The 23,816-nt window shown below is 56.3% G+C and overlaps 1 protein-coding gene across 1 annotated transcript in view; it reads right to left on the bottom strand.

Moving 5' to 3' along the window:
- The window catches only part of COL16A1 (collagen type XVI alpha 1 chain), a 49,415-nt gene continuing 25,599 nt past the window's right edge, over window positions 1-23,816 (bottom strand). The window contains exons 42-70 of the mRNA XM_023219297.2: window positions 22,570-22,623; window positions 22,319-22,351; window positions 20,043-20,159; window positions 19,916-19,957; window positions 19,736-19,822; window positions 18,962-19,006; window positions 17,951-17,995; window positions 16,148-16,201; window positions 15,521-15,574; window positions 14,930-14,983; window positions 13,379-13,423; window positions 13,224-13,277; window positions 12,925-12,960; window positions 12,512-12,574; window positions 9,988-10,059; window positions 9,751-9,804; window positions 9,075-9,119; window positions 8,838-8,882; window positions 8,489-8,542; window positions 8,008-8,061; window positions 6,336-6,386; window positions 5,909-5,998; window positions 4,446-4,481; window positions 3,781-3,825; window positions 2,653-2,841; window positions 2,141-2,207; window positions 1,217-1,393; window positions 950-1,027; window positions 1-203 (exon numbers count right to left, since the gene is read on the bottom strand). Of these exons, the coding sequence (XP_023075065.2) occupies window positions 1-203; window positions 950-1,027; window positions 1,217-1,393; window positions 2,141-2,207; window positions 2,653-2,841; window positions 3,781-3,825; window positions 4,446-4,481; window positions 5,909-5,998; window positions 6,336-6,386; window positions 8,008-8,061; window positions 8,489-8,542; window positions 8,838-8,882; window positions 9,075-9,119; window positions 9,751-9,804; window positions 9,988-10,059; window positions 12,512-12,574; window positions 12,925-12,960; window positions 13,224-13,277; window positions 13,379-13,423; window positions 14,930-14,983; window positions 15,521-15,574; window positions 16,148-16,201; window positions 17,951-17,995; window positions 18,962-19,006; window positions 19,736-19,822; window positions 19,916-19,957; window positions 20,043-20,159; window positions 22,319-22,351; window positions 22,570-22,623 (2,043 nt within the window). The remainder of the gene's footprint in view (window positions 204-949; window positions 1,028-1,216; window positions 1,394-2,140; window positions 2,208-2,652; window positions 2,842-3,780; window positions 3,826-4,445; window positions 4,482-5,908; window positions 5,999-6,335; window positions 6,387-8,007; window positions 8,062-8,488; window positions 8,543-8,837; window positions 8,883-9,074; window positions 9,120-9,750; window positions 9,805-9,987; window positions 10,060-12,511; window positions 12,575-12,924; window positions 12,961-13,223; window positions 13,278-13,378; window positions 13,424-14,929; window positions 14,984-15,520; window positions 15,575-16,147; window positions 16,202-17,950; window positions 17,996-18,961; window positions 19,007-19,735; window positions 19,823-19,915; window positions 19,958-20,042; window positions 20,160-22,318; window positions 22,352-22,569; window positions 22,624-23,816) is intronic.

The raw sequence follows: 23,816 nt of genomic DNA, 5'->3' as shown, positions 1-23,816 counted from the left end.
TCAGCCAAAAGGCCCCTTCATGGTTTTCATGGGTGGGTACTGCTGCTCCATCGGCATGGCCCCAAAGCAGTCAGAGGGGCTACAGTGGCCAGCCTTGCCTGGCTGGCCCATGGGACCCGGGGGCCCAGGGATGCCAGGGATGCCTTGCTGGCCCATTGGTCCTGTTGCGCCCATCTTGCCATAGCCTGGAGGACCTTGAGGACCTAGGGAGGGAAGGGCCACAGAGGGAAAATCAGAAGACCCAGATCATAAGGGGAAAAAAAGCCATTATGGCATCAAATAATAACTTACATTTGATGACTGTTTCTCAAGTTACCACATGTTTTCATGAAGACCTAGTCTGATCCTCACATTGATTCAACAATAACAATACTGCTGGCAAGTTTTATTTAGAACTTCCATGTGCCAGGCACAGGGCTGAGTGCTTTTGATGCATTATTCATTGAATCTGCACAATTTCCTGAGAAAGAACCTATTTTCTAATTTTGTAGATGAGGATACAGGCTCAGAGGGGTTGCACCTCTGCTAAGTTGTGATGCTGGGTCTCAGAGCCAGGTCATCAGGCTTTGGCCATTTTCCTTCAGGCTATACAGCTAAGCATGCATCTTAGAGAGCACTTCCAAAGGGTTTCAATGGCCTCTTCAAGGTGTACAGCCAGTGAGGTGCTGAGTAGAACTTGAACTCAAGTTCCTCGGCCCCAACTCCATGCAGGTCTCTCCTACTGCGTCACGCTAGCCCAGTTTAAGACTTAAGAACAGGCACTGAGTCTTCTGCCCCCACATCCCCACAGGCCCTGGCAGAGTGTCTTGTACACAGTGGCATTACTATAAATGTGGTTGACTGGCCTGTCGTTATTTGGAGTTTGACACAGCTGTGTCATAGAAGAAACAGAAAGAAAAGGGGTCTCTGCTGCTCTGGATTCATGGTCTCAAATGGTGGTATTTCCTACCTGGGGGGCCGGGAAGACCATTTTCTCCTGCAATGCCAACACCAATGTCCCCCTTTTCACCTTTGGTACCAGGCAGTCCTGGAACAAAAGAAAGAAAACAAGTCCTATCCCTGAGCAGAAAAATGACGCAGCCAGTCAGATTACTTGAAACAAACACACACACACACACACACACACATATCCCATATTCACAACAGACCTCATGGACTACTTAGGCCTGCCCCAAAGAACTACATGTGTCCCTTGGAAACTGTAGGGCAGAGCTACCTCTCATTCCTGGCAAGCCCTGCCGTCCTTCTCTGCCAATCTGACCAGGGAGCCCAGGTGACCCTGGAGCGCCTGGCCTGCCGGGAGCACCATCCTTCCCTGGGGGCCCTGGTCGTCCCGGAGCCGCTGCCATCTCCATGGGGAACTGCATCCTGGAGGTGTAGTAAGCCATTCTCTCTGTAAAAAAAGGACAAGGGCAGGGACAGGTCAGAAGGTCCCCCAGGGACTCAGAATGACTGCAGATGCCGCATATAGGTCACCAGCATGGAGTCCACAGCAGCCTTCCTTCACAGGGATGTCAGGGCAAGGAGTATGGCAGTCGGTCTCCCAAGGGGGGTCCCACGTCCTGGCCTCCACATCGCTCCCCATGGAGATCCTTCCAAAGCACAGATCTGACTATGGCATCTCTGCTCCAACAGCCCTCATTAGTTCACTGCTGGCTTCAGAATAAAGCCTGGATCCCTTGCTTGGCATTCAAGGTCTGCTTCCCAAGCAAGACGTTCAGCCCCTTCAGGACAGGGCCTATGTTTCCCCCAGTCCCTGGCACATCAATGTTGGATGAACAAATGAACAGAAAAAAACACTTCAAATAAACCACCCCAGCCATCTTCCAGTGCCACTCGCCCCTGTATTTAGAGCTCACTTCAGGCAGACTCGTTTGATACCAATTTTCTTGTCTGTCTCCTTTGCTCAAGTGGGGGCTCGGGGAACACGGGAAGGAATCATTTTATCTCTGAACAGAGCAGGTGACAAGGAAGGTCTGAAGGATAATTGAACATCTGCCTGTCAACCCCAGGCCTGTGAGTGTATGGAGGGTGAGAGCAGGAGGACATTGAGCTTTAAGGAAAAGGAGGCCAAAGCAGGGCAGAGAAGTCGCAGGAAGGGCAGGCAGCACCCACTGCCACCCAGCTGGCTGCCAGTTACCATCAAACATTTTAATGATCTCTTGTCTGATGAACCTCTTGATTTCATCATAATTCACCATGTCTCCCTGAAGAAAGAGAAGAAAACCTGCCTCAATTATACTTCCAAGCCTGGCACTTTCCCCTATGGAAATAAAGGATGGGGAGGAAGGCAAAGGTCCCAGGAGCCTCCCACAGATTCTCTTTTTTTTTTTTTTTTTTGAGACAGAGTCTCACTTTGTCACCCAGACTGGAGTGCAGTGGCGCGATCTCAGCTCACGGCAACCTCCGTAAGTCCTTAATCCAAAGTCCTAACCACCCAGAAATGGTACAAAACATTTTGTGCTTAAGTGCATTTTTCTGGGGTGAGGGTCCTGTCTTCCCCATCCTTCCGCACACAGTTAAGAGCCGCCCTCTGTGGGAGCCATGCTCTTTCCCACGGAATGTCAGCAGGAGCTTGGAAGACGATCTGTGCTCCACCCCACATGCCTGCTCTATGGGACAGTGCCCACAGCTGCCAGCCTTCCCCCTTACCATGGAGCCAGGCACACCAGGCAAGCCAGGGCTCCCTGAAGGCCCTGGAGCTCCAGGGTGACCTCTCTCTCCTGCAGGGCCTGGTGGCCCAACAGGCCCCATGGAACCACTCTTGCCAGGACCACCAGGCATGCCGGCTCTCCCCTTCTCTCCTGCCTGGCCCTTCTGTCCTGCGGCTCCTGGATCACCCTACAAAGATAGATACTTAGTGCTGTCAAATTTACATCATGATGTCTCACCAATCTGCCCTTTTCTCTCCATCCTCCCACCAGGCCCCCAGTGTCTCCCTCTAGACTGTGGCCACAGCATCCTGACAGGTCACTCCGCCTCACTGCCCCAGAGTGGTCTTTCTAGAAGAGTTCTCCTGGTGTTACTCCCTTTACTCCCTGCTTAGAAATTCTGATGGCTCCCAAATGTCCTCAGGATAAAGCACTCATTCGTTGGCTGGGCATGCAAGGCCATTCATGATGTGGTCCTGATCTTTCCTTCCTCAGCCTCCTCTCCCCACCCTCCACCTCCCGCCAGACCTCACTGGTGATAATTCTCTGCTTCTGCCATGTCGTTGTGGTCCTCCTGGCCTGAAATCCCTTTCTCCTCATCTCTCTTTACCCAGTGCACCCCTCCAGAGCTGAAGCTCCCGTTCCCGTTCTCTCCACAGCCTCTCCGACTCCCCAGGCTGGGTTAGGTGCTCCTCCCTCTCATCCCACAGCACTATGTCTCATCATCTTCTGGAAAACTTGCCAATCCCTAGTGTAAGTGTGACTGGTCTATTGTGAGCACCTATTGTTCAGGGACCTCTGTTTACCTGAGGCCAGGACAAGGGCCTGGAATGTGAGTAGGAACAAGGGGCTACTCGGGAAATGGAAACAATGAATGAATGAATCAGTCAATCAGTGTGTAAATGAATTGGAGATTTCCTTCCTCACAACCAGTAAAAACCTACCTGGGGGGCCGGGTAATGACCCCATAGGAGAAATTTTCAGACACTATGCTGCTCCAAGTTCTGCAATTTTTTACCCTGCCCACTGGCCTTCCTGTGTCTCCTCTCTGTGGCTAAAGTCATAACTTGGAGCTGGGCTTCATCCACTCATGAGCTTCTCCTCTCAAACCCAGCCAGTGCCCACTCACCTTGGGTCCAGGAGGTCCATAGAATCCCTGCTTTCCAGGGGGTCCCTAGAGGAAAGCAAAAGTCAGAGGTGAAGTCTGGGCAGCATCTCTGAGGCTCCCTGGGGAGGGAGGAGCAGTGAAGAGGCCTTTTCCACAGCCCGAGGCCCCCAAGTGTGTCCAACCAGGCTCTGTGTGAGAAAGGACTGCAGCCTCCCTGTCCACAGAGGGGCTGACAGCTGGAAGGGAAAATAATGTCTTCGGGAGCATGGCCTTGTTTAAGCATGTTGGTTGGGCCCCCATCACAGATGAAGAGAGTCGAGAAGAAGTCAGAATGAGAGGGCCAGTCTGTGGCATACTGGGGGGCCTGGAAAGACCTGGTGCCCAGGAGATGTTTGTTTGAAATTCATTATTATCATTATTATTGTTGTTGTTGTTGTTGTTTCTTTTTGACCAGGTACAGAGTTAAAAAAAAAAAAAAAATGGTAAAACAAATCTCACTTCCATCCTTGGCCTCAAGTCTCTAATTCCTCTCCCCAGGACCACAAGGGTTAACAATTTCCTGTATATCTGTCCAGAGATAGTCCGTACATAGAGGAAATGTTTACTGAATAAATGAAGAGGGGTCAGGGCAAGGTGAGGAGGGAGAAGCATCCCCAAGGAAACAGAGAAGACCAGTACAACCGTACCTCTTTGCCAGCTGCACCATCCGTACCAGGTTCGCCCTGGGGAGTAGAGAGCAATGGAGACGTGATGAGCTCCATCCCAGTTTGGTGTCAGATGCCTCTCCGTGTACACAGGGCATGCCCAGCCCCCTGTTCCACCCAGAGGCCATGATCCTCCAACCCTCACCCTCCGACACTCTGGGCCATGGAAACTCAGACCCCCACCCCCTACTCCAGCCTGATCCCAGAGCCCCAACAGCTCCCAGCCCCCATCTACAAGAGCTTTACAAGGGAAGAACAGACCGTGCCTGCCTTGCTGTGTGCTTGGATCCTGGCACCTTACACACTCCCTGGCTCTGAATCTATGTTAAACGTTTGCTGAACGAACACATGAGCAGCCTGAGCCGGCCCCCTCCCCGAGACCAGCAAGGCTGCCTCCTTTGGCCAGCCCCCTTCTGATGGCTGCTGGGGAAGAGGACTCTGATTGCTAGGTAAGTGGGAGATTCATCCGGGGACCATGGAGGCTCCTGAGCCTGCAAAAAGGGAAGCAGGGTCCTTGGCAGGAATCAGGGCGAATAGGCGTGGTGAGACTGGGCCCTCCTGGCAGATGGGCTAACTGGAGTCAAACACCCCAGCCCAGGCCACCAGCCCCACCGTCACTGCTGCTGCCCCCCAGAAAAAGTCTGTGTTGATGGAAAGCATCCTGATGGGTCCCAGGAGACCTGGGTCCCTGCCTCTGCTCTCCCAGGAGACTTCATCCCTGACCCTGGCAATCAGTTGCACCTGATGGGGTTCACCTGTCTGGAACTTTTAAAAGAGGTAGATTTTCAGAGTGGCTAAGGACCAAGTTCTGGAATCAGGCAGGCTGGGGTCAAGTCAGAGCTCTTCCACTCACTAGCTATGTGACTCCGAGCAACCTGCCTAACCTTGCAGAGCCCCCGTTTCCTCATCTGTAAAACAGGGACAATCAGATCCACTAAATGGGGCTGTAGCACAGATTAAGACAAAATGCACAGCAAGCACTTAATCCACCATTCGGCACACATTGATGACCGATATATCAGCGTTTTAGTGTTAAACATGAGCGGAGACCAAGTCCTGGTTTCCAAGGACCTCGGGAAGTTACAGTAACAGCACTGCATTTCTGCTTCCTGACATTTAGCAAGATTTTCTGTGGTTACTGACAAGCTCCCCCGGGGAAAGGGCAGGGGCAGAACAGGGATGCATAGCTGAGGGGTCTGCAGAAGGTTGATGCTGTGGCACCGTCACAGGCAGTGACCTCGTGTGCAGCCTGGCACAACACTGCCTTGCAGGGCCTGTCCTTCCAAACTCAGCATGATCCTCAGGCCTGAGCACCACGCTGCCATCCTGCCATGCTGACAGCCCCTCCTTCCTTGGAGACCCCAGATATATTCTGCTGTGCTCAACGGGCCTTAAGCCAACTGACTCTTTCCCCCTGGGCTGTGCTGTAGGATGTGGGATCTTACCGGGGGGCCAGGGTGTCCAGGGGGGCCGGGCTGGCCTGGGAGGCCTGCAAGGCCCCTTTCTCCGGTGGCTCCTCGGTCTCCTTTCAGACCCTAGAGAATAGGAAGGGGGACAGTGAGAGGGGAGGGAAGCAGGCAAAATGGACCCCCCATGTAGACAGAGACAGACACCCCATCCTGTGCCAGGGACTACAGGGAGAGGTGGCACTGCCTGAACTTGCAACAGGACTCTGAGATGACCTCCAGCCCTCTCCAAAGCCCTCTACCACATCCTGGAAGGCGAGATCTTTGGAGGCAGAAGAGGCTGACGCCAGGGAAGTAGGGGATGAGACAAACTGTTCTGCATCCCCACAGCTTGCTCTGAATGGCGCCCACAGCCAAGCAGGGCAAAACTCCTGGGAGGGAGGAAGGAGCGGAGTGTGTTACTCACCACTGCAGAGATCCCAGCTGGTCCTGGCTGGCCTGGAGGCCCTGGTGGCCCCTAAAGAGAGATGAGTCAGTGGGATAGAAACAGGTTCTAACAGTAAGACCCCTGGGAGGCACAGGGCCTGACAGCAGGAGCAAGCTGTAAACTTCAGCAGCTCCATTTCCTCTGGAAACCTTCCTTCGCTCTGGTCTTGCACTTGAGCTTCTGACAAGATTTGCGCCCAGAGCTGAGGCCTGGGGGTCCTGGGCACACAGGACCCTCCCTCCGACGCAGGCTGAGTGGAGCATCTGGGGCTGTGCTGAGGGAGATGATCTGAAAGCCATGGCCAGAGGCCAAGTGCAGTGGAGAAGGGCCTGGGGGAGTTACTCCCTGGCCTAGGTGGCTACTGAGACCCCTGCTTCCCTAAGGGCAGCCCACTTCCTGCTGGTCTATGGAGAAGGGAAGACCAGGAGCTGGGGGTCTGTGTAGCAGGGGGTGAGGGGCAGGGGCTTGGCACTGACCCCACCATCCACAGTGACAAGGAGCCAACACTCGCTGGCCAACACTGGGGTGCACAGGACTCCAACACCCAGATAGACCTGGCTGCTGCACTAGGGTGGCATCTAAAATGCCCTCCTCTAGCTCTGATGCCTACATCCATGCCTCTGCGGTGCAAAAGGTCACCTCCCTGGTCAGAGTGACAACTTCTCTGAACCCCCCGGGCACTTGGGTCTCTCTCAGCGCGTTTCCCTCCACACCCCCAGGGGGAACGTTCCAGAGGCCATAGCCTGTGTTCTATTCATCTCCAGTCTCCTGGGGTGGAAGTGTCCAGCGCAGAGACTGCCACATCGCAAGACGACGGGGCCAGACGGACAGAAGTGAGAGGCGGAACCCTGCACCCCCTTGGCCCCAGCCCCACTGAGTCTCCAACAGGGCCACGCTTCTGAGTGCGCCTCCCCCTGTCATCTGCAATGTGAGGGGGAACCAGGCTCAATATGGCGTTCCCAATCCAGGGCCTCTGGACCCCTTGAGATGCATAAAAATAGTGACGGGGGCCTGAGAGTTCTTTTTTTTTTGATCGTGAACTATTTTTAACATTTCCAAGAGCCTCCTGGAAATTATTATGCAGCCAGCCACAACAGGGCTGCAACAAAATGCTAGTATCTTCGCTTTTCTCTGGAGTCCCATCAGCTCAGTGCCGTCACACTGATCAAAGGCACTGCCTGGCAGTCGTCTATGTTAGTGATGAGTAAAGTAGACAGGAAATTCATTATTGCTTGATAAATGTCCTCTCCAAGTCACCTCATCTTGGGAAACACACCACCTCTTTACCCAGTTGCCCAAGCCAAAGGCAGAAGTCACCCCTGGTTCCTCTCTTTCTGTCACTCTGTCTCCCCGGCCCCAATCCAGCTCATCAGCAAGTCCCCCGAGCCTAGCAGGGCACAGGGGCTCCACGATTATTTGTTGACTGAATGACCTTCATCTGGTAAGTGAACTTGAATGTGCCCAGAAAATAAGAAAATAACAAAAAGCCTGGAAACCACAGAAAGAGTGGCCCCAGTGGCCCCGTCTAGCTCCCGTGGCTGGGGCAGTCCCTATGGCAAGTTCTCTCAGGTCATGACAGCCTACGCGCCACTACCCACCCCGCCAAAATGCTAATTCTTATGGAGACAGAGACAAAAGTGGTTCAACTCACAACATGGCCGGGGGGACCAGGTCTTCCCTGGGGTCCCATGGCACCAGGTTCACCCTGCAGGAGCCAGAAAAAGGAAAAAATGACACTGAAACTGACTGGCTTGCACCATGTGGCTGTCGGGTGGGAGGGGGCTGGGCAGAATAGGTGGTAACGCCAGTGGCCAAAGGAGCCAGGCCAATTCCCAGCCTCCAGACCCAAGTCTCCCAGAGAGTTAGGTAGAGAAGGTGGACCCTCAGCCTGAGCAGGCCAGGCCCTGCCTTTTTAGGTTGGTGACCCAGCAACCTCCAGGGAGCAGAACCAGTTACAACCCTTAAGAGGAGGGAGAAAGTTCAAGACATGCAGTGTTGGGTGACACCCCTCCCAGAAGGCTGAGGACAGAAAGCAGCCGATTTGCCAGTGAGCAGGAAGAAGCAGCTGCATCCCAGACTCCTCAGAGTCCAAAGGCAAACTGAAGGCAGCAGTGTGGATCCCTGGTCCTCACCTCTGCGCCAGGCCGGCCAGTGCTGCCAGGGGGACCTGGTTTGCCACAGTCACCCTAGAAGAGAGAGGAGCAGCTGGAGCTCACCAGACCTTCGCTTGACATCCCTACCCTAAGTCAACCTCACATCAGAGGGGCCCTGCCACCTGCCCCAGCTTTGGCCAGAAGCCCTCTGATGCCCTCCAGCTGGTAGACAGAGAAACCCTGACCCAGTCTGCTGCCAGGCACCGGTGGCCCCAGGAGGCTGACGCTGGGATGGCCTGTCTGCCCAGGATAGGCTGCCATGTCCACCTGGGGGCAGGCCTTCAGGAAAGCAGACACAACCTGCTTGGCAGAGGTCACCAGCCCTTACCTTAGGTCCTGGGAGGCCAGGATGTCCTGTTTTCCCCTTAAAGCCCTGAAAGAAAAGGCAGGGAGTTCTCATGTCCCTCATGTCAGCTGGGGGCCTCTTCCCACTCCTCCTTCCTCAGTTCAAACCAATCCAAAGTCATAACATGGTCCACGGAAGATCTGGATTTGAGCTGTTGCAACCACCCAGGCAGAAGCTGCAACTTCGCAGCTTCCAACTCCTTCCTCTAGCTCAACTTACCGGTGGTCCCATGAGTCCAGGGGGGCCAGCAGGACCAGGGTCCCCCTAGGGAAAGAGACGAGGAGGATTGAGACAAGAGTTTTGCTCAGCTTGTATCCAACTCATATCACTGTCCTCCCCTCTCTCAAGCCCTCCTCAGCTATCCCAGGATGGAGGGAAGAATCCAAACCTGGCTCAGCCTCTGACTGGCTGTGGATCCTCAGTGACTTCCTGCCCCTCTCCGGGCCTTAGCTTTCCTTCTTTGGGATATATAAGGGGGCTGACTTTGATGTTCTACCCTGTCCCATGGCCCCAGCCCTTTCAGATTCCCCAGCAAAACCCAAGGAGCCAGGGCTTGCTCAAGTCCTTCCATGTCCACACCCTGATTCTTCCTGAAGCCCAGCCTGGTTTCCTCAGCTGTCTTGAGTTTCTGCATACATAGTGCCTTCACCATCCTGCCTTTGGTGAGACCTAGCTCGCCTAACCTGCTTAAGGCCACTAGGAGAACTGGGAAGCCAAGGGGCTGTGATGCCATCAGGGAGCTGGAGTGCAGAGAAAGACAGACCAAGGGAGGGCATGGGTGCCTCCTGACAAAGATGGGGATACTTTGGTTCTTTCCATCAAGGTTACCTTGACTTTGGCTCCCCCGGCAAAAAGGAGGGGAAGGGATGCCTGCCCTCCCGGCCCATCATCTCACCCTCAAGCCAGGCTTGCCGTCCTTCCCATCCAGACCATCCAGACCGGCGGGGCCCTGGAAACAGGAAAGAGGCATTTCTGCATGCTGGTGCAGGAGTCCTAGGAGGTGGGAGACCTGGCCCAGCCCCTCAGTTCTCTCCACCCCTCCCGACTCCCATCCCAGCACACACACACGTGCACCACACACATGCGCACACACACCCCACACACCTGCCACGCTAAAAGGGCACACACTCACCTGAATCCCAGGAGGTCCCGGTGGCCCAGGGGAACCAGGCATGCCTGATGGGCCTCGAATCCCTTCGCTGCCCTGGAAACCAGCCCCCCACAACCGATAAAGTCATCAGGGCTTTGCCCCCCGTGTGGAGACCAGGCCCTGGGTCAAGGGTCCTGGTGACTGCTGGAATCAGGACAGCTGGTTTCTGGGCCCAGTCTGTCCCTGTCTAACTGCATATGTGCCACTCATTGCCTCCCCAGGAGGATCTGCCTTCATCTGCAAAGCATCCCCTTGCCTTGCTGCCCCATGAGGAAGGGACAGGGCATCTTCTCCAGTGCTGACCCAGGGGCTGGCATGGCAGGGGCTCAGTAGCATGTGCTGAACTGAAAGCACAGCTTCAATCCTCTGCGAATGTTGCCTGTTGCATTCTACTCCTCCATCAGACCCCCTGCCTCCTCCCCACCTACCTCCCTGCCTTTCCCCCGCATCCCAGTAGACATGGGCCAGGGCTGCACAAAGGCGTCAACAGCGCACCCAGTGCCATGTGGGCTCTGATCCCCCAAGATGAAAAAGTGGGTGCCCCTGTCCTTGAGGAGCTCACAGTCCAGTGAGGGTCATGGCCCAACTCAACCAGGGGCAATACAACAGTCCATGTGTTCTGTGTGGAAAGGAGCTGAGGGAGCCCAGAACGGGGAGCAGTTCCCTCTGGCTGGGGATCAGGGAAGGTGTCACAGAAGTGTCACCAGATGCTAGACTCTGGGATTGGGCAGGTGGAGGAGAAAAGCACATGCCAAAGGGAACCTAAGAGAAGGATAAAGATCTGCAAGTGGTCACGTGCCTGGCCTGGCCAGGGTGTCTGGGGGAGTCTGTGGGATGGGCCAGCAGGCAGAAGAGGCTGGAAGAGTCACCTTAATGAGTGGGGGCCCTGAACGCTGTGCTAAACTTTATCAAACAGTCAGTGGTTTTTAAGCTGTACTTCTCAGAGTGCTGGGGCTCCTGGGGGAGTCTCGAAGCTGGGGTCATGAAGTGGGGACTGAAGAGGGGGACTCCAGGACCCCCACCGTTGTCTCAGCCAGGGAACTCCACTTGTGTTTGTTTTGTAGATTGAGGTTTTTACATTTGCTTTTATGTGATAAAAAGGCTCTGGGACTACAAAATAAAGTCTAAAAACCTCTGCTACAGGCACTGGGGAGCCATTGAAGGTTCAAAGCAGAAGAGTGAGGAGAACTGATACATGGATTAGAGTTTACCAGAAAAGGCAGGGGGAGGCAAGCAGCATAGCAGGGAAGGCTGCTGCATTCTCCCATTGTGGAGAGGGTGGCTGCCCTGGATCAGTGGCTGTAGGGTGGTCAAGGGAAGGGATCCCGCTAGAGAGACTCAGCAAAGGGGAAAAAGAACTTGGGGGGCATTGCAATGCCACCAGCCACCAGGAGGGGTCAGCACAGCCCCAACCAATGTTAGCCCCCACTGGGAGTTGGGGTGAAGAACCACTGGCCAGAGGTTTGGGATTCTCTGCAATGACCAGCCTAAGGAGAGCAGGGACTGCCACTCAGGTCCTCTGCAGGGAAGGGAAGTGAAGAGAGCTAGCAACCACCACTGTCCCAACCATGGCTGATCAGCATGGGCTCTGGGGAGGTAGTGAGGGTCCCAGGTCCTCCTGGAGCTGGGAAGGAAGTCTCAGCTCTGTTGCTAACACCACTGTGTGCCTCTGGGCTGCCCCAAGCCTTATGGGCATCAGTTTCCTCACCTGCACAGTGAGACGTTCATGCGTGTGCTCTCAGGGGAAAGAGGATCTCCACAAGGCTGTAGGCTGCTACCTATCCCTCTGGACCCAGATCCCCCTGACCCCCAGCTCAGAAGTCAATCTTGGGGCTTCTTATACCACTCACTCAGCACATCTAGGGAGCCCAGAGGTTGGGCCGAGACAGGGACGTCAGCCCCAAACCAAGGCAGAGCCATGTCTCCAGCATTTATCAAGCCAAAGTCAAGAGCAGCCGGCATAGGAGCTCCCCCAACTGCTGCTCCCCCAATCCTTGCCACCAGGCAGGACACAGGCCACCCCTGCCCTCTCTGGGCCCTTGGGGACAACTGGAGCATGGCTACCCAGGAGGAGCCCATTCCCCTTCCACGTTGGTGTCCTCCTTCAGGACGTGCTTCCCCTTCACTCAGCTCCTTGCTCGTCCTCCCGCCCAGGAGACGAAGGTGGCCTGGGCTGCCTGTCACATTCTAGTCCTCCATCAGACCCCCACCTCCTCCCCACCTACCTCCCTGTCTTCCCCCCCATCCCAGCAGACAAGGGCCTGGGCTGAACGGTGGCCACAGGCAGCCTGGGCCAAGCAGACATCCTGAGGAGCCCACTGGTCCGCTGCAGGCCCCGTCAGCCTCCAGTAGTCACTTGGCCCATCCTGGAGGCCTCTTTTCCCAGCCTTGATGCAACTGGGTCAGTCTTGGAATTTCCTGAAAGCCCGATGCTAGGGGTGGGACAAGGGCATGGGAGCTGCATGGCTCAGATCTGTGACTTTGGCCAACCTGGGGTCCTGCTCACCTTCTCTGCTTGAGGGCCAGGTGGGCCAGGTGCTCCAACTTTGCCTGGGAATCCAGGGGGACCCTGTATCAACAAAGGGGCAGGCAGGAATGAAAGTGGGGCTGGAGGGGGAGCTCCCCTTTCTTCTTCTTCCTGTGTGTGATGCACTGTTGTTAATGCAATTCATTTTGACTTCCTAGAAGCACCCCCACCGGGAGCATTACATCTGCCTGGCCTGCCGGGCTGGGGCCCACCCAAGAGGCTGGGCTCTCCAGGTCCTGGTTCCTGGAATCAGGCCTGGCCACCCAGGCCGTTCTCCCCTGCCTCTCCCCTCTTCTCCCCAGGACCATCCTCCCCTAGCCTGGCCTGGTCAGGCCTGCCCCTCCCGCTGAGACCACATCAGACAGAGCCGGCTTTGTGTCTTCTTCACTCACCGGTGGGCCCGGAAAGCCTGGCTGGCCTTGAAATCCCTAGGGCGAGAAGCAAGCGACAGCGTACTGTGCCACCCCCTCTCTCCTGCCTGGCTGCCCAGGAGGAAAGAGTGACAGGTGGGGCACCCTCAAACCCACGGGCGTTGCTCTCCCCTCTGCCCACCATGGCTGGCAGGTAAGGCTCTGGGCATGAGGTAGGTCACAAGCCAAGGACAGGTAGGGTGGGGAGACTAGAGCTGGTGATCATCAGGGACCCAGCCCCTTCTCTGCCTCCCTGCAGCCGGGTCCCAGTCGTCACTCACCTGGTCGCCCTTCTCACCCGAGTTCCCTTGGGGTCCTCGCTCTCCTCTGGGACCCTGTCACCCACAGAGAACAATGCAGCCGAAACCTAATCTTCCTGCCCTCAGATCCCAGGACAAGACCAGGACCACGTCTCCCCGTGCCCTCCTTCACTCACCGCTGGGCCTGGGGGGCCTGGGAGGCCTTCAGATCCTGGGGGGCCCTGAGGACACAAAGGAACAGAATCAGTCACTCCTCCTGGGGAGGTGAAGGATGAGGTAGGGGGATGTGACAGGGGACTGCCCAGAACAGAGACAGCACATGCTGGGAGGCCCCTGAGCTGACAGGCCCCCTCTGCCTGGTCTGCTCAGGCTTTCCTGCTCTTGCCTGAGCTGCTGAACCAGCCTCCTAACTTGTCCTGCCACCTCCTGGTTCACTCCAAGTCAGCCAGCAAATGGCTGCCCTCTTCTCCTCCGGCACAGCTCTGATTATGTCACTCTCTTGCTCAAACACCTTGTGTGGCTCCACTGCCTCTGAGTGGGGCGCACACTTTCCAACAACGCTGATCTTTGAGGCAGCCTGTGATCTGGCACCAGCCACCCTTTCCCACTTCTCCTGCCTCTCTCCTTCTCATCTTCCGCCTTGCTCAGTCAGACTGCTGTTCTCTGACACACTCTATATCCTCCCACCCCCAGGCCTTTGCACCCTCGGCACAGCTTTCCCTCCTACCTAGAATGCCCCCTTCTCCCCGTTCTAGGTCCCCTGAACTCTTGCCAAATCATGTGATGGCTGGAAGCTGTTCCTGCAGTGCCCCGCCCAGCCTCTCCCTCTGGAATTCCCCAGTACAGACAGCTACAGGGATCCCTCCCTCCTGCTAGTCAGCTCTAAGCTCAAATGCCACCTGCTCAGAGAGGCCTTCCTGCCCCTCTGCTTCGATGGCGCCCAAACACCTCTCCAGCCCCTGCCCCCATCCCACTTCCTCCAGGAGTCCCAGCCCTCATCGTTCCTAGGCACTTGTTTATTCATCTGGCAGCTGCCTCCCCCATGGCAGGGCAAGAGGGCAACTGCCTGCTCTGTTCACGGAGACATCCTCAGAGGGGAGCCCGGCACCCCGCAGGCCCCTGAGAAATATCTGTTACTGAGTAAATGCCTGATGGGGTTTGCTGAATTCTACGGGGGCCTCACTGAAATTGGTGACTCTGTAAGGCTGTAGTCCCAGTTTGACTGATCCTAGGTCTGAGGTTTGTGAGGTTTCTCACCAGATAGACATGGGTTCAAGTCCAGGTTCCACCACTGACTCACTCACTAGCTTCGGGACCCGACCCTGGGTGAGTCTCAGCTTTGTCACTCTGGGGGCCCCAGTGTCCTCATCTGGTCACAGCCCAACTCCTGTGCTCAACATGGGGCCTGGCAGGCCTTGGCTCTGGACAGTGGTTCTGGGGAGCCTGGGGGCCACTGGGGGTCTATAGTCCCAGGTCCTCCTTTGCATGAGGCAGAGGAATGCTTCTGCAGCTGCCTCCTGGCCCCCGCCCCTTGGCAGCCCTGCAGGGATTCTCCTCACAGCCTCCACCTCCGCAGGGCCCAGCCTGTGCTGCAGGCTCCGGGGTGGGGCGGGGGTGGGGGCAGCAGGGGTCACAGTCCACCCCTTCACAGGCTGCTGCCAAGTCTCTAGCCGGAGGCTGTGCGGCTCCACGTGCAGCCCTGCACCCGCCCCCGCGCTGGGACTCACCGGCTCTCCTTTCTCTCCCGCTGACCCGGTGTAGCCACGTTCCCCCTTGATGCCCTGACAAGTGGCAAAGAGACAGTGGAATTAGCCCCGCAGAATTAGCCCGTCACGGCGCTAATGCGAGGAGTAGAGACTGCAGCTGGCACCCAGACCAGTTCTGGGGGGATGGCACTGGGAGGACTGCTGGGTGCTCCAAAGCTGCCATGCCTCCCACCAGCCACCATGTCCCCCAAGCCCCCATTGGAAAAGGAGGACACACCCACCCAGCAGCTTCTGTGGGGGTGGCACCTCTAAGCTGTCTCTCCAATCTCCCAAACCCCCCACCCCCAGGAGGCAGATCTCAGTTCTTGCCGTGTCTGGGCCTGGCAGAGTGTTCTGAGAGTCAGGCCTGAGCAGAGTGGTGGGACCAAGTCACGCTGCCAAGGGGGCCTACAATGGGGAGAGGGGGCTGCATGGACTTTAGGCAAAGGAAGAGGCTGAAATGCCCGTGAATGGGGAGCCCGCCAAGGGTTGCCCAGCCTGGCTCTATGCTGACCACCAGCCCAAGCCTCCGGTACCCAGCACCCACTCCCCAGCAAGGGTCCCCTTACTCACAGGCAGTCCTGGGGGGCCCATGGCACCTGGATAACCTGGTTGCCCTGGAGGACCCTACAAAGAAAGGCAGACATGATGGATAGCCCCCCAACATTTCTCTTCTCCCCTCGCTGGGTAAGAGGGTAGCCAAAGCTAAAACCTCTGGGGCTGCCATCTAGCAGGTGCCAGCCTGCCCCAGCACTGCACACTGGGCCATCTCCCCAAGCCCCAGGTCCCCTTGGTCGTGACCTCCACCACAGACCTGGGCTGGGGATGCAAACCCCAGCCTGGCCCAGACCCTGAGAGCTGAGCCGGAACAGGGATCCCAGAGCAGGCGTGAGGACCAGGGAGGAGGGGGTGGGAAGGGATGCTGAGTGATGAAGGCCGAGGGAGGGAGGGGAGCCCTCAGGGACGCTGTTGGAGGACAGGGGCTATGCATGCTTCTGGCAGGGAGTCAGGGCACGTGGAGATCGGCTTCCTTTGCTCCTGGGGGAGTGTGGAAACCTCACACTGAGGGAATCCTGGCAGAAGGGCAGAGAGTCATAAGGAGTCCACCTCCCAGCTTCCACTCAGTAGCCACCCCTCGGAGCCCAAGCTCTGCCTCCCCAGCTCTTCCTCCCTTTCCAGCCCCTGCCGGCTTCCCCTTACCGGCTCCCCCTTGTCTCCAGTCAGGCCTGTGAGGCCTCGCTCTCCTTGAAGGCCCTTGGAGAGAAAAATCATGAGAAACTGCAGGAGCGGGCTGTCCCCACCCAGCCCCTGACTCCTTCCCCCTGCCCCACTGCCTTCTGTTCCCACTCCAGGCAAATGTGGAGGCCAAAGGGGCTCTCCTAGTGTCCCTAGCAAGGTGACCCATAAGGGGTGTGCTCCAGCAGGATGAGTGGTAGGGGTGTGAACCCCCACATATGGGTGCCTTTCAGGAGGATACTCTGCAAGACAGATAACTGTAGAGATATGCCCTCCAGTTGGGGGTGACTCTGGGAGGGTACCTCTCAGCTGCCCGTCACTGGTATGCCCTGCCATGGTAACTGACTGGGGTACACCTTCAGGAAGCTGACAGATCAGACGTGTGCCCATTCTGAGGGGCAACCATCAGGAGAGGTACCCCAGATGGATGCTGCCACCAAAGTGTATCACATCATCAGACACCCAACACTTACCTGTCCAAGTCCCCCACCCCAAGCCAAAAATCATTTTCTTGGAGGGAGGCAGGGGAGAGACACAGGAAGGCTGCCTCCAGAGCAGTCCCTGTCACTTTGTAGGGTGAGAGGGCATGTCACTTTCCACGAGAGCTACAGCCCCCACCCCTAATTCCTTACCCCGGCCTTTGCGGGTGCCGTGCCATTAGGGGCATCTTTTGTGCCCCCTTCTCCCTCATCCCCTCAAGAGACGGCACCCAAACCTTTCCACGACACAAGACAGATGGCTAGACGGACAGATGGCCCCTTCACCCAAGCAAGCAGAAACAGACAAGGCCCGGCCACAGATGAGGAGGTGGGGACAGATGGAACTGTGACGAGGAGGGGCCCTGCTCCCTGAGCCTCCATCACCAGGCCTGGGAGGAGAGGAGCCAGGCCCCAGGAACACGCAACCTGACAAACAGGAGGTTAGTTTCCGTGACCCAGGAGGGAGCAACAGTGAGGCTGGGGGTGATGTAAACACACCTGTGACGATGACGAAGGCAGAGCAATTAACGACACCTGGCAGAAGTAGCCGGCCAAGGTGCCGGGCACAGAGGGGCAGGGCCACACGACACCCAGAAACCCAACTGGCTGGTATCACATGCCCTGCCTTGGAGCAGACTGGGACTGGAGCCAAGGAAGAGGAAGGGAAGAGAAGGCAGCTGAGAGTTTCCTCTAGGACGATGGAAAAGGTGCAGGAAGGGCTGCCTTTAAATCCCTGGGTGCCTCTGGACAGCCCTGCCAAGCAGCAGGGCAGCAAACCTGTGCCAGCCTGCAATGTGAAGCCCTAAAGCTTTGGCATCTCTGCTGGGCTCTGAGCCAGGTGCCTGGCAGGGTCCCAAGAACTACTTTCAGCAAATCTTCAGGCAACACCGAAGGTGGTGAGAAGCAGGAGGCAGAGTGAGAAGGCAGGAATGGAGGGGCCCCCTAGAGGCACCAGCTTAAGAGGGAGGTTCACAAGCTCAGGAGGACTTGCGGGAGTGCTGCAGGATGGTGGGAGAAATGGAGAAGGAAGACAGAACGTGGTAAGAGAGAGAAGAGGAGAAAAATAATGCAGGAGAGGAGGGAGAGGAGAAAATGGAAAGGAGTCAGAGACTGGGAGGATGTCCAAGCTGCCGGGACCTCAGAGAACCCGTGTCGTTAGCTACCGTGCCTGAAGGGGGACAACAAACACGGAGGACCGAGGTGAAGGCACGACAGGAGGGAGACAAGCAAAAGCCACAGAGACCTGGCTGACGGGGGGAGGGGAGGTCGAGCAGCGCTAGGTTCTTACAGGCAATCCGGGGGAGCCAACAGCACCAGGAAAACCTGGGGGGCCCTGGTGGGAGAAACAGGCAGGTCACATCTCGTAGGCACAGTAACCCTGGGACAGCCTGGAGTGCACAGTCTGGGGCTTGGGGGTCATGGGGAGAGGAGGTCATGGGAGTATTTTCAAGGCAGCTAGAAAAGAGACTCCTTGAAAGTCTTGGCTCAAAAGACAACTGTTCCTCCCTCGGCTCTGGGAAGAATGGCTCCTCCGTTGACAGAGATGCGGAACGGCTCCAGAGTCACAGTGCTTCCTGAGTCTTCCGGAGTCTAACTGAAGACCCGGTTGCAGCAGAAGCCCATTTCTTTCAGCCTTGCCCACCATGCCTGCCACTCGACCTCCAACTGTCCCCCGAGTGGGGGCTCCCTGGCTCTAAGACAGCTCCCACCAGCCATTTTCTTCTCCAAAGAAAGCATTTTCAGTTCTTTCAATCTTTCCTAGTCACTTCTATTTTCCTGCCACGTCAACATCACAGAGGACTCCAGAATAGATGCCCTGGTCTGGTTTTTGTAGATTTACCCTAGAGATGGCCCTACAGAGCAATGGAGGACAGCTCCGTCTTAGCCCCGAGCCCTTGTGGGGACTGGCATCACAGGGGCATGGAGAGGTCTGGCCGACATGCCGCATGCTTCCCTGGCTGGGAGGCTGTGAGCCTGAAGCCTAGGCCCCCTGCTGAGGGCAGCCTGGGGCCACTGTGGAAAGCGCAGCAGGGGGTGGGGACAGGGAAGCAAAGACATGCCTCTGAGGACCTCCCCTAAGCAGGACCATAGGCAGTGGGCAGAGCAGGGTGGTTCCAGGGCATTTGGTGGTAGGAGAGCACAGTTCCTGCACATGCTCTGCAGAGGGACGGGGAGGGCAGTGGAAGTTCCCTCCTCCTGCCTTGCCCAGCCTTTTGGGGACAAGGCCATGGGATGGTGTCTGAGTGTAACGACCCCTTTGAGAGCCTCTCAAGCAGGCCAGGGCACCACAGATACTTACAATAGGGCCTGGAGGACCCGGGGAGCCCCTCATGCCAGGCGGACCCTGCAAAGGAAGCCAAGGGAAATGGATGAAGAGGCCCAGGCCCCATAGAGCCCCCGGGGTTCCAGCAGCTTTCCTCCCAGCTTGCCAGGGCCAAGGTCAACAGAGGGCAGCTGTTGTCCAAGCAGAACAATCTTTCATTTGACTCATTCAGTCATCCTACAAACATTTATTGAGCAACTATTATGTACCAGGCATTAATCCAGGGGCTAGGATCACAGCATAAACAAAATAAATAAAAACCCCTGCCTCAAAGCAGTTACATTCTAGGGGAGACATGGACACTAACAAATAGAACAGGAGCTGGCACATAGTTGGTGTTGAGTTGATACCTGTGGAATGTTCCTGAATGAAGTAAATAGGCAGGATGCTGGAGGGTGATTAGTGTGATTCAGGCCAAGGGGACTGGAGGCTCTGGGGTTGGTGTGGTGTTCAATTTTAAAGAGGGTGGTCAGGGGAAGTCTGAGAAGGAGACACTTGAGCAGAGCTGAAGGAGTGCAGGAGGGAGCCCCAAAGGGTGTTGCAGGCAGAGGACACAGCTGGGCACTGGGAAGGAAGAGTGCATCCTACCCTGGGTCCTGTGTATTCCAGAGGAGCCATGTGCCAGGAGAGCAGATGAGCCCAGAGTGGTAAAGGGCATCAGTCACGTGAGGCCTCGGAGGCCCCCAGAAGGTCTCAAAGGCAGATAGGGCCCCAGCCCCCTTAAGGATGAAGCCTCATCCCTGGTCTTACCTCTTCTCCTCTCTGGCCTGGCAATCCCGGAGGACCAGGCAGGCCTGGGCTCCCAACGCAGCCAGGATCTCCCTCGCTGTTGTCGCCCTGGAAAAGGATGGAGATGGTGACAGTGGGCAATCAGGGCCTCTCCCTGTGGGGCATGGGGCATGGTCAGGGGAGATAAGGCGAGGCACTCACCCGGGCCTCCTCGGCTCTTGGGCGCTCCAGCGACAAAAAGCACTGCAAGGGACAATGAGAGGCACTCTGTCTGATGAGGCAGCCAGGGAGCCCTCCCACACGGGGCGGCCTCAAGCCCAGTCCCTACCTGGGCGCAGTTGTCGAGGCCTGGCACACCAGGGATGCCCTGGTCTCCCTTCTCTCCCTTCTCCACGAGGTACGCTGGGTGGGCCCTCTGCCCCTGGACACAGTCCCCGCAGATACTCTGATCAGGGAGTGGGGAGAGGAGTGCGGTCTGGGTCAGAGATGGCCAGGATGGGCCAACTGGGGAGCCCACCTGAGAACCCACAGCCGGGGCTCCCTGCCCTGCAGTCTTCCCTCTTCCCACACTCCCTCTCTCCCCAGCCACATCCCTACGGTAGCTTTGCTCCATCCTCGGGGGACCCACTCCCATCAATTGGCTTTGAGTTTCCTCCAGGAAGCAGCTCTGGTAGAGCTAAGCCAAAGCCACTTTCCAGACAGGCGTGTGGGCGGAGGCGAGGGGCCCGCAGAGGGACCATCTGTCCCGGCTGTTCCTGCAACCTGCACCCACTGCGAGGACAAGCCACGAGGAGCGAGGCTGGAAAGGCTGGCTCCGAATGCCAGCTTCTCTGCCCAAGGGAGCAAAGGAACAGCTGCAGGAGGAGCCAGGCCCTTCCCAGGAGCCCCTGGGACAGATCTCGGATTGCTCACAGGCTCCTGGCTCAGATTGCGCCACCAGAATTGTCTTCCCCACAGGAAGGGGTTTAACCTTCTTTGGGTCACAGACCCCTCTGAGAGTTTGATGGAAGCTGTGGGTCCTTTTCCCAGAAAAATCAAACCCACTAGTGAAAAACAGCCTGCAGTTTCTGAGGACTCAGGAGCCTGGAGCCTGTTTGTGGCCAGTGTGGTGTCCACAGACGCCCAGGCAGGAGCCCCTGCTCACTTTCACTGCTCACCACCAAGCCCAGGGATAACGGCTGGCATTTACTCAGCACTCATGACGCTGGGCACTGTACATAATAAGCCCTGCACATGATCACATCCCATCGTGACGGTGCAGTGGGGCAGGGAATCTATAAGCATTGTGGAGACGGGAAAGCCAGCACTCAAGACAGGCAGCGTGACTTGTCTAAGGAAAGTGGGAGTCTGGATTGGCGTGGGCCTGTCCTAGGCCACAGCCAGCGCTCTCTCCCCACGCGTCCTGGACTGTGGGTGCAGGTGGTGCTGGGGCTCTGGGTCAGCATGCCCCGGGGTGCCATCTGACCCCTTCTCCACACTATGCACAGTTTCTATTTGGGATCCTCTGACGAGCACCTGATGAGGATGCCAGCAGATGAAATGTTACAGGAGAAATATCAAATCCTGGATTTGGAGTCACACGATCACTGCCCAGTCATTGACAGAAGCAGAGGGGAGAAGAGCTTGGGGTTTTGTTGCCACAACCCTGCTGTAATCCAACATGTAACTGTTCCCTAGAGGTTACCCGGACCTCCTCTGGCTGCTTCTGGAGAAATCTGCCTTTCAGAGCAGGGGAGGGATAGAGAGTCCCCATGCTCTGCCCTGACCAAGACCCATCAGGGTCACAGGATGTCCAGGGCACTGACTAGCCAGTGTCAGAAGAGGGTGGCCAGGATGAGGGGGGCTCTGGAGGCCAACACATGGGAAGGACTCCTGAGGATGCTGAGCTAGAGGAGTCCAGGAACATAAGGGCCTCCTTCAAAAACCTGAAGGCAACCTGGGGAATTACTGTGCTCTCGTTTCTAGAGGTGACTAAGCAAAGATGGGCTAGGCAACCCTTGATTCCAATAGGAACTTCTGCTCAGTTTGGGAAGCCGGACCAGGCCCCAGCCCTCTGGTAGGATATTAAGGCTGTGTACAGGCCCTGGCACAGGCCGACCCTCTGACCAGGTCCAAAGTCCCCTTTCTTGGACTACCAGAAGTGCTTCTCAAATCCATCTCCTCCCTGGATTCCTTCTGGATTGACTAGAGAACGGCTGAAGCTTTCTTCCAGGCCACACCCAATCTCACAGCCCCCTACCACTGCACTTTCACCCCCTCTGCTTTGCTTTGGAAGCTGCTGGGCTCTGCCGCGGTGTGACCCGGGTGCTACGGGGTCTCATTGCCAGCTGCTGCGGGCAGGCTTCAGGGCTGGGTTCTGCCGACAGCATCTGCCATGTGGGCACCTTCACAGGATTCCTTTAAGCACTCATTCAGCAAATGTTGCCTGGGGGCCTGTTACAAGCCAGGCATCAGCTAGGCCCTCTTAGACAGATGCTTGGAACGCGTATTCCCTGCAAACTGCTGCTCTCTCTGCGAGGTGCCACACAGCTGAGCACTTACTAAGAGAATCCCCTTAGGAGACACCCCCGCCAGCTCACACTTCTCTCCTGGGTACCCTCTTACCTTAAGGAGGTGCTGTTCAATTGGTAAGGATCCCTGCAAGAGACAGATGTGTGGGCTTAAGCAGGCGAGGGGAAGGGGCATGGAGACTTATGGGATCAGGTAGAGCCTTGGGACATGCCATGCACCTTCCAGCCTCGGAAGGGGGAGAGAAGAGGGACCCCCACTGCAGCTACCGGGCCAGTTTCATAGCTTGAGCAGCCCTGGGAAGGGCAGGGAAGGGGCATGGACAGGGAGTCCTGGCTGGTACCCACCAGTTCCGCAGTGAGCCCAGGCTGTCCTGGCAAACCGTTGTTTCCAGGCACTCCCTGTAGCCAAGAAGAGACACGAGTGAGTGGGCTCCATCTCTCTAGCCTGCTGGTCAGCCTGTTTCCTTCTCATCACCCCGCCTCCTCTTCGCCTTGTCCTGCAGAGCTGAGAGCCCTGGTTGGCACAAGGCTGACATCTATTCTTAGCTCAAAAGCCTCTCGACCCTTTATAGGGAAAGCCAAAGAGGCCCAGAAAAGTGACCCCCCAAACCAGTCCAACAGCGAGTGTTTTCTCCACACACCAGAGGAAAGTCAGAAATTGAGTAGAGGGTCTTCCATGGAACTACTGTTTATTTCTGTGCTAAGTCATTTTTCTATATTTTCTCTTTCTCTTTCTTTTTCCTTTCTTTTTTCTTTTCTTTTTTTTTCTTTTTAGAGATGGGGTCTCACTCTGTCACCCAGGCTGGAGTGCAATGGCATAATTATAGCCCACTTAGCCTCGAACTCAGCTCAAGCGATTCTCCCACCTCAGCCTCCTGAGTAGCTGGGACTAGAGGTGCTCACCACAACACCTGGCTAATTCTTTTGTATTTATTGTAGAGACCAGGTCTCACTGGTAGGCTGGTCTCAAACTTCTGGGCTTAAGTGATCCTCCCACCTCGGCCTCTCAAAATGTTGGAATTATAGGCATGAGCCACCACACCCAGCCTACTTTCTCATTTAATCATCACAGTTATCTTGTTAAACTAGGTGCTGTTCTCTCCATCTTAAAAATAGCACAAAGAATCCAGAGGAGGCTGGGTGCAGCCGCTCACGCCTGCAATCCTAGCACTTTGGGAGGCTGAGGAGGGCGGATCACCTAAGGCCAGGAGTTCGAGACTAGCCTGGCCAACGTGGCGAAACTCTGTCTCTACTAAAAATACAAAAATTAGCAGGGCTTGGTGGTGTGTACCTGTGGTCCCAGATACACGGGAGGCTGAAGCAGGAGAATCACTTGAACCTGGGAGATGGAGGTTGCAGTGAACCAAGATCATACCACTGAACTTTAGTCTGGGCAATCTCAAAAAAAAAAAAAAAGAGAACCCAGAGTAAGTACTTGCCAAAGGTCACAAGTTGAGCAAGGCACAGAGCTGAGGTCCAATGCGAGGATCACTGGCTTCTCACCCCTCTCTTAACCACGATTCCAGCATCATTCCTCAACAGACATCCCCAGAACACTCATGGACACACTAAGGGTGGGTACTTGCCAGTCA

The sequence above is a fragment of the Piliocolobus tephrosceles genome, chromosome 1 (genome assembly GCF_002776525.5).
Source record: "Piliocolobus tephrosceles isolate RC106 chromosome 1, ASM277652v3, whole genome shotgun sequence".
Classification (NCBI taxonomy): Eukaryota; Metazoa; Chordata; class Mammalia; order Primates; family Cercopithecidae; genus Piliocolobus; species Piliocolobus tephrosceles.
The sequence above is the reverse complement of the archived record's forward strand: the minus strand, read 5'-3'. Positions and strand labels throughout refer to the sequence as shown.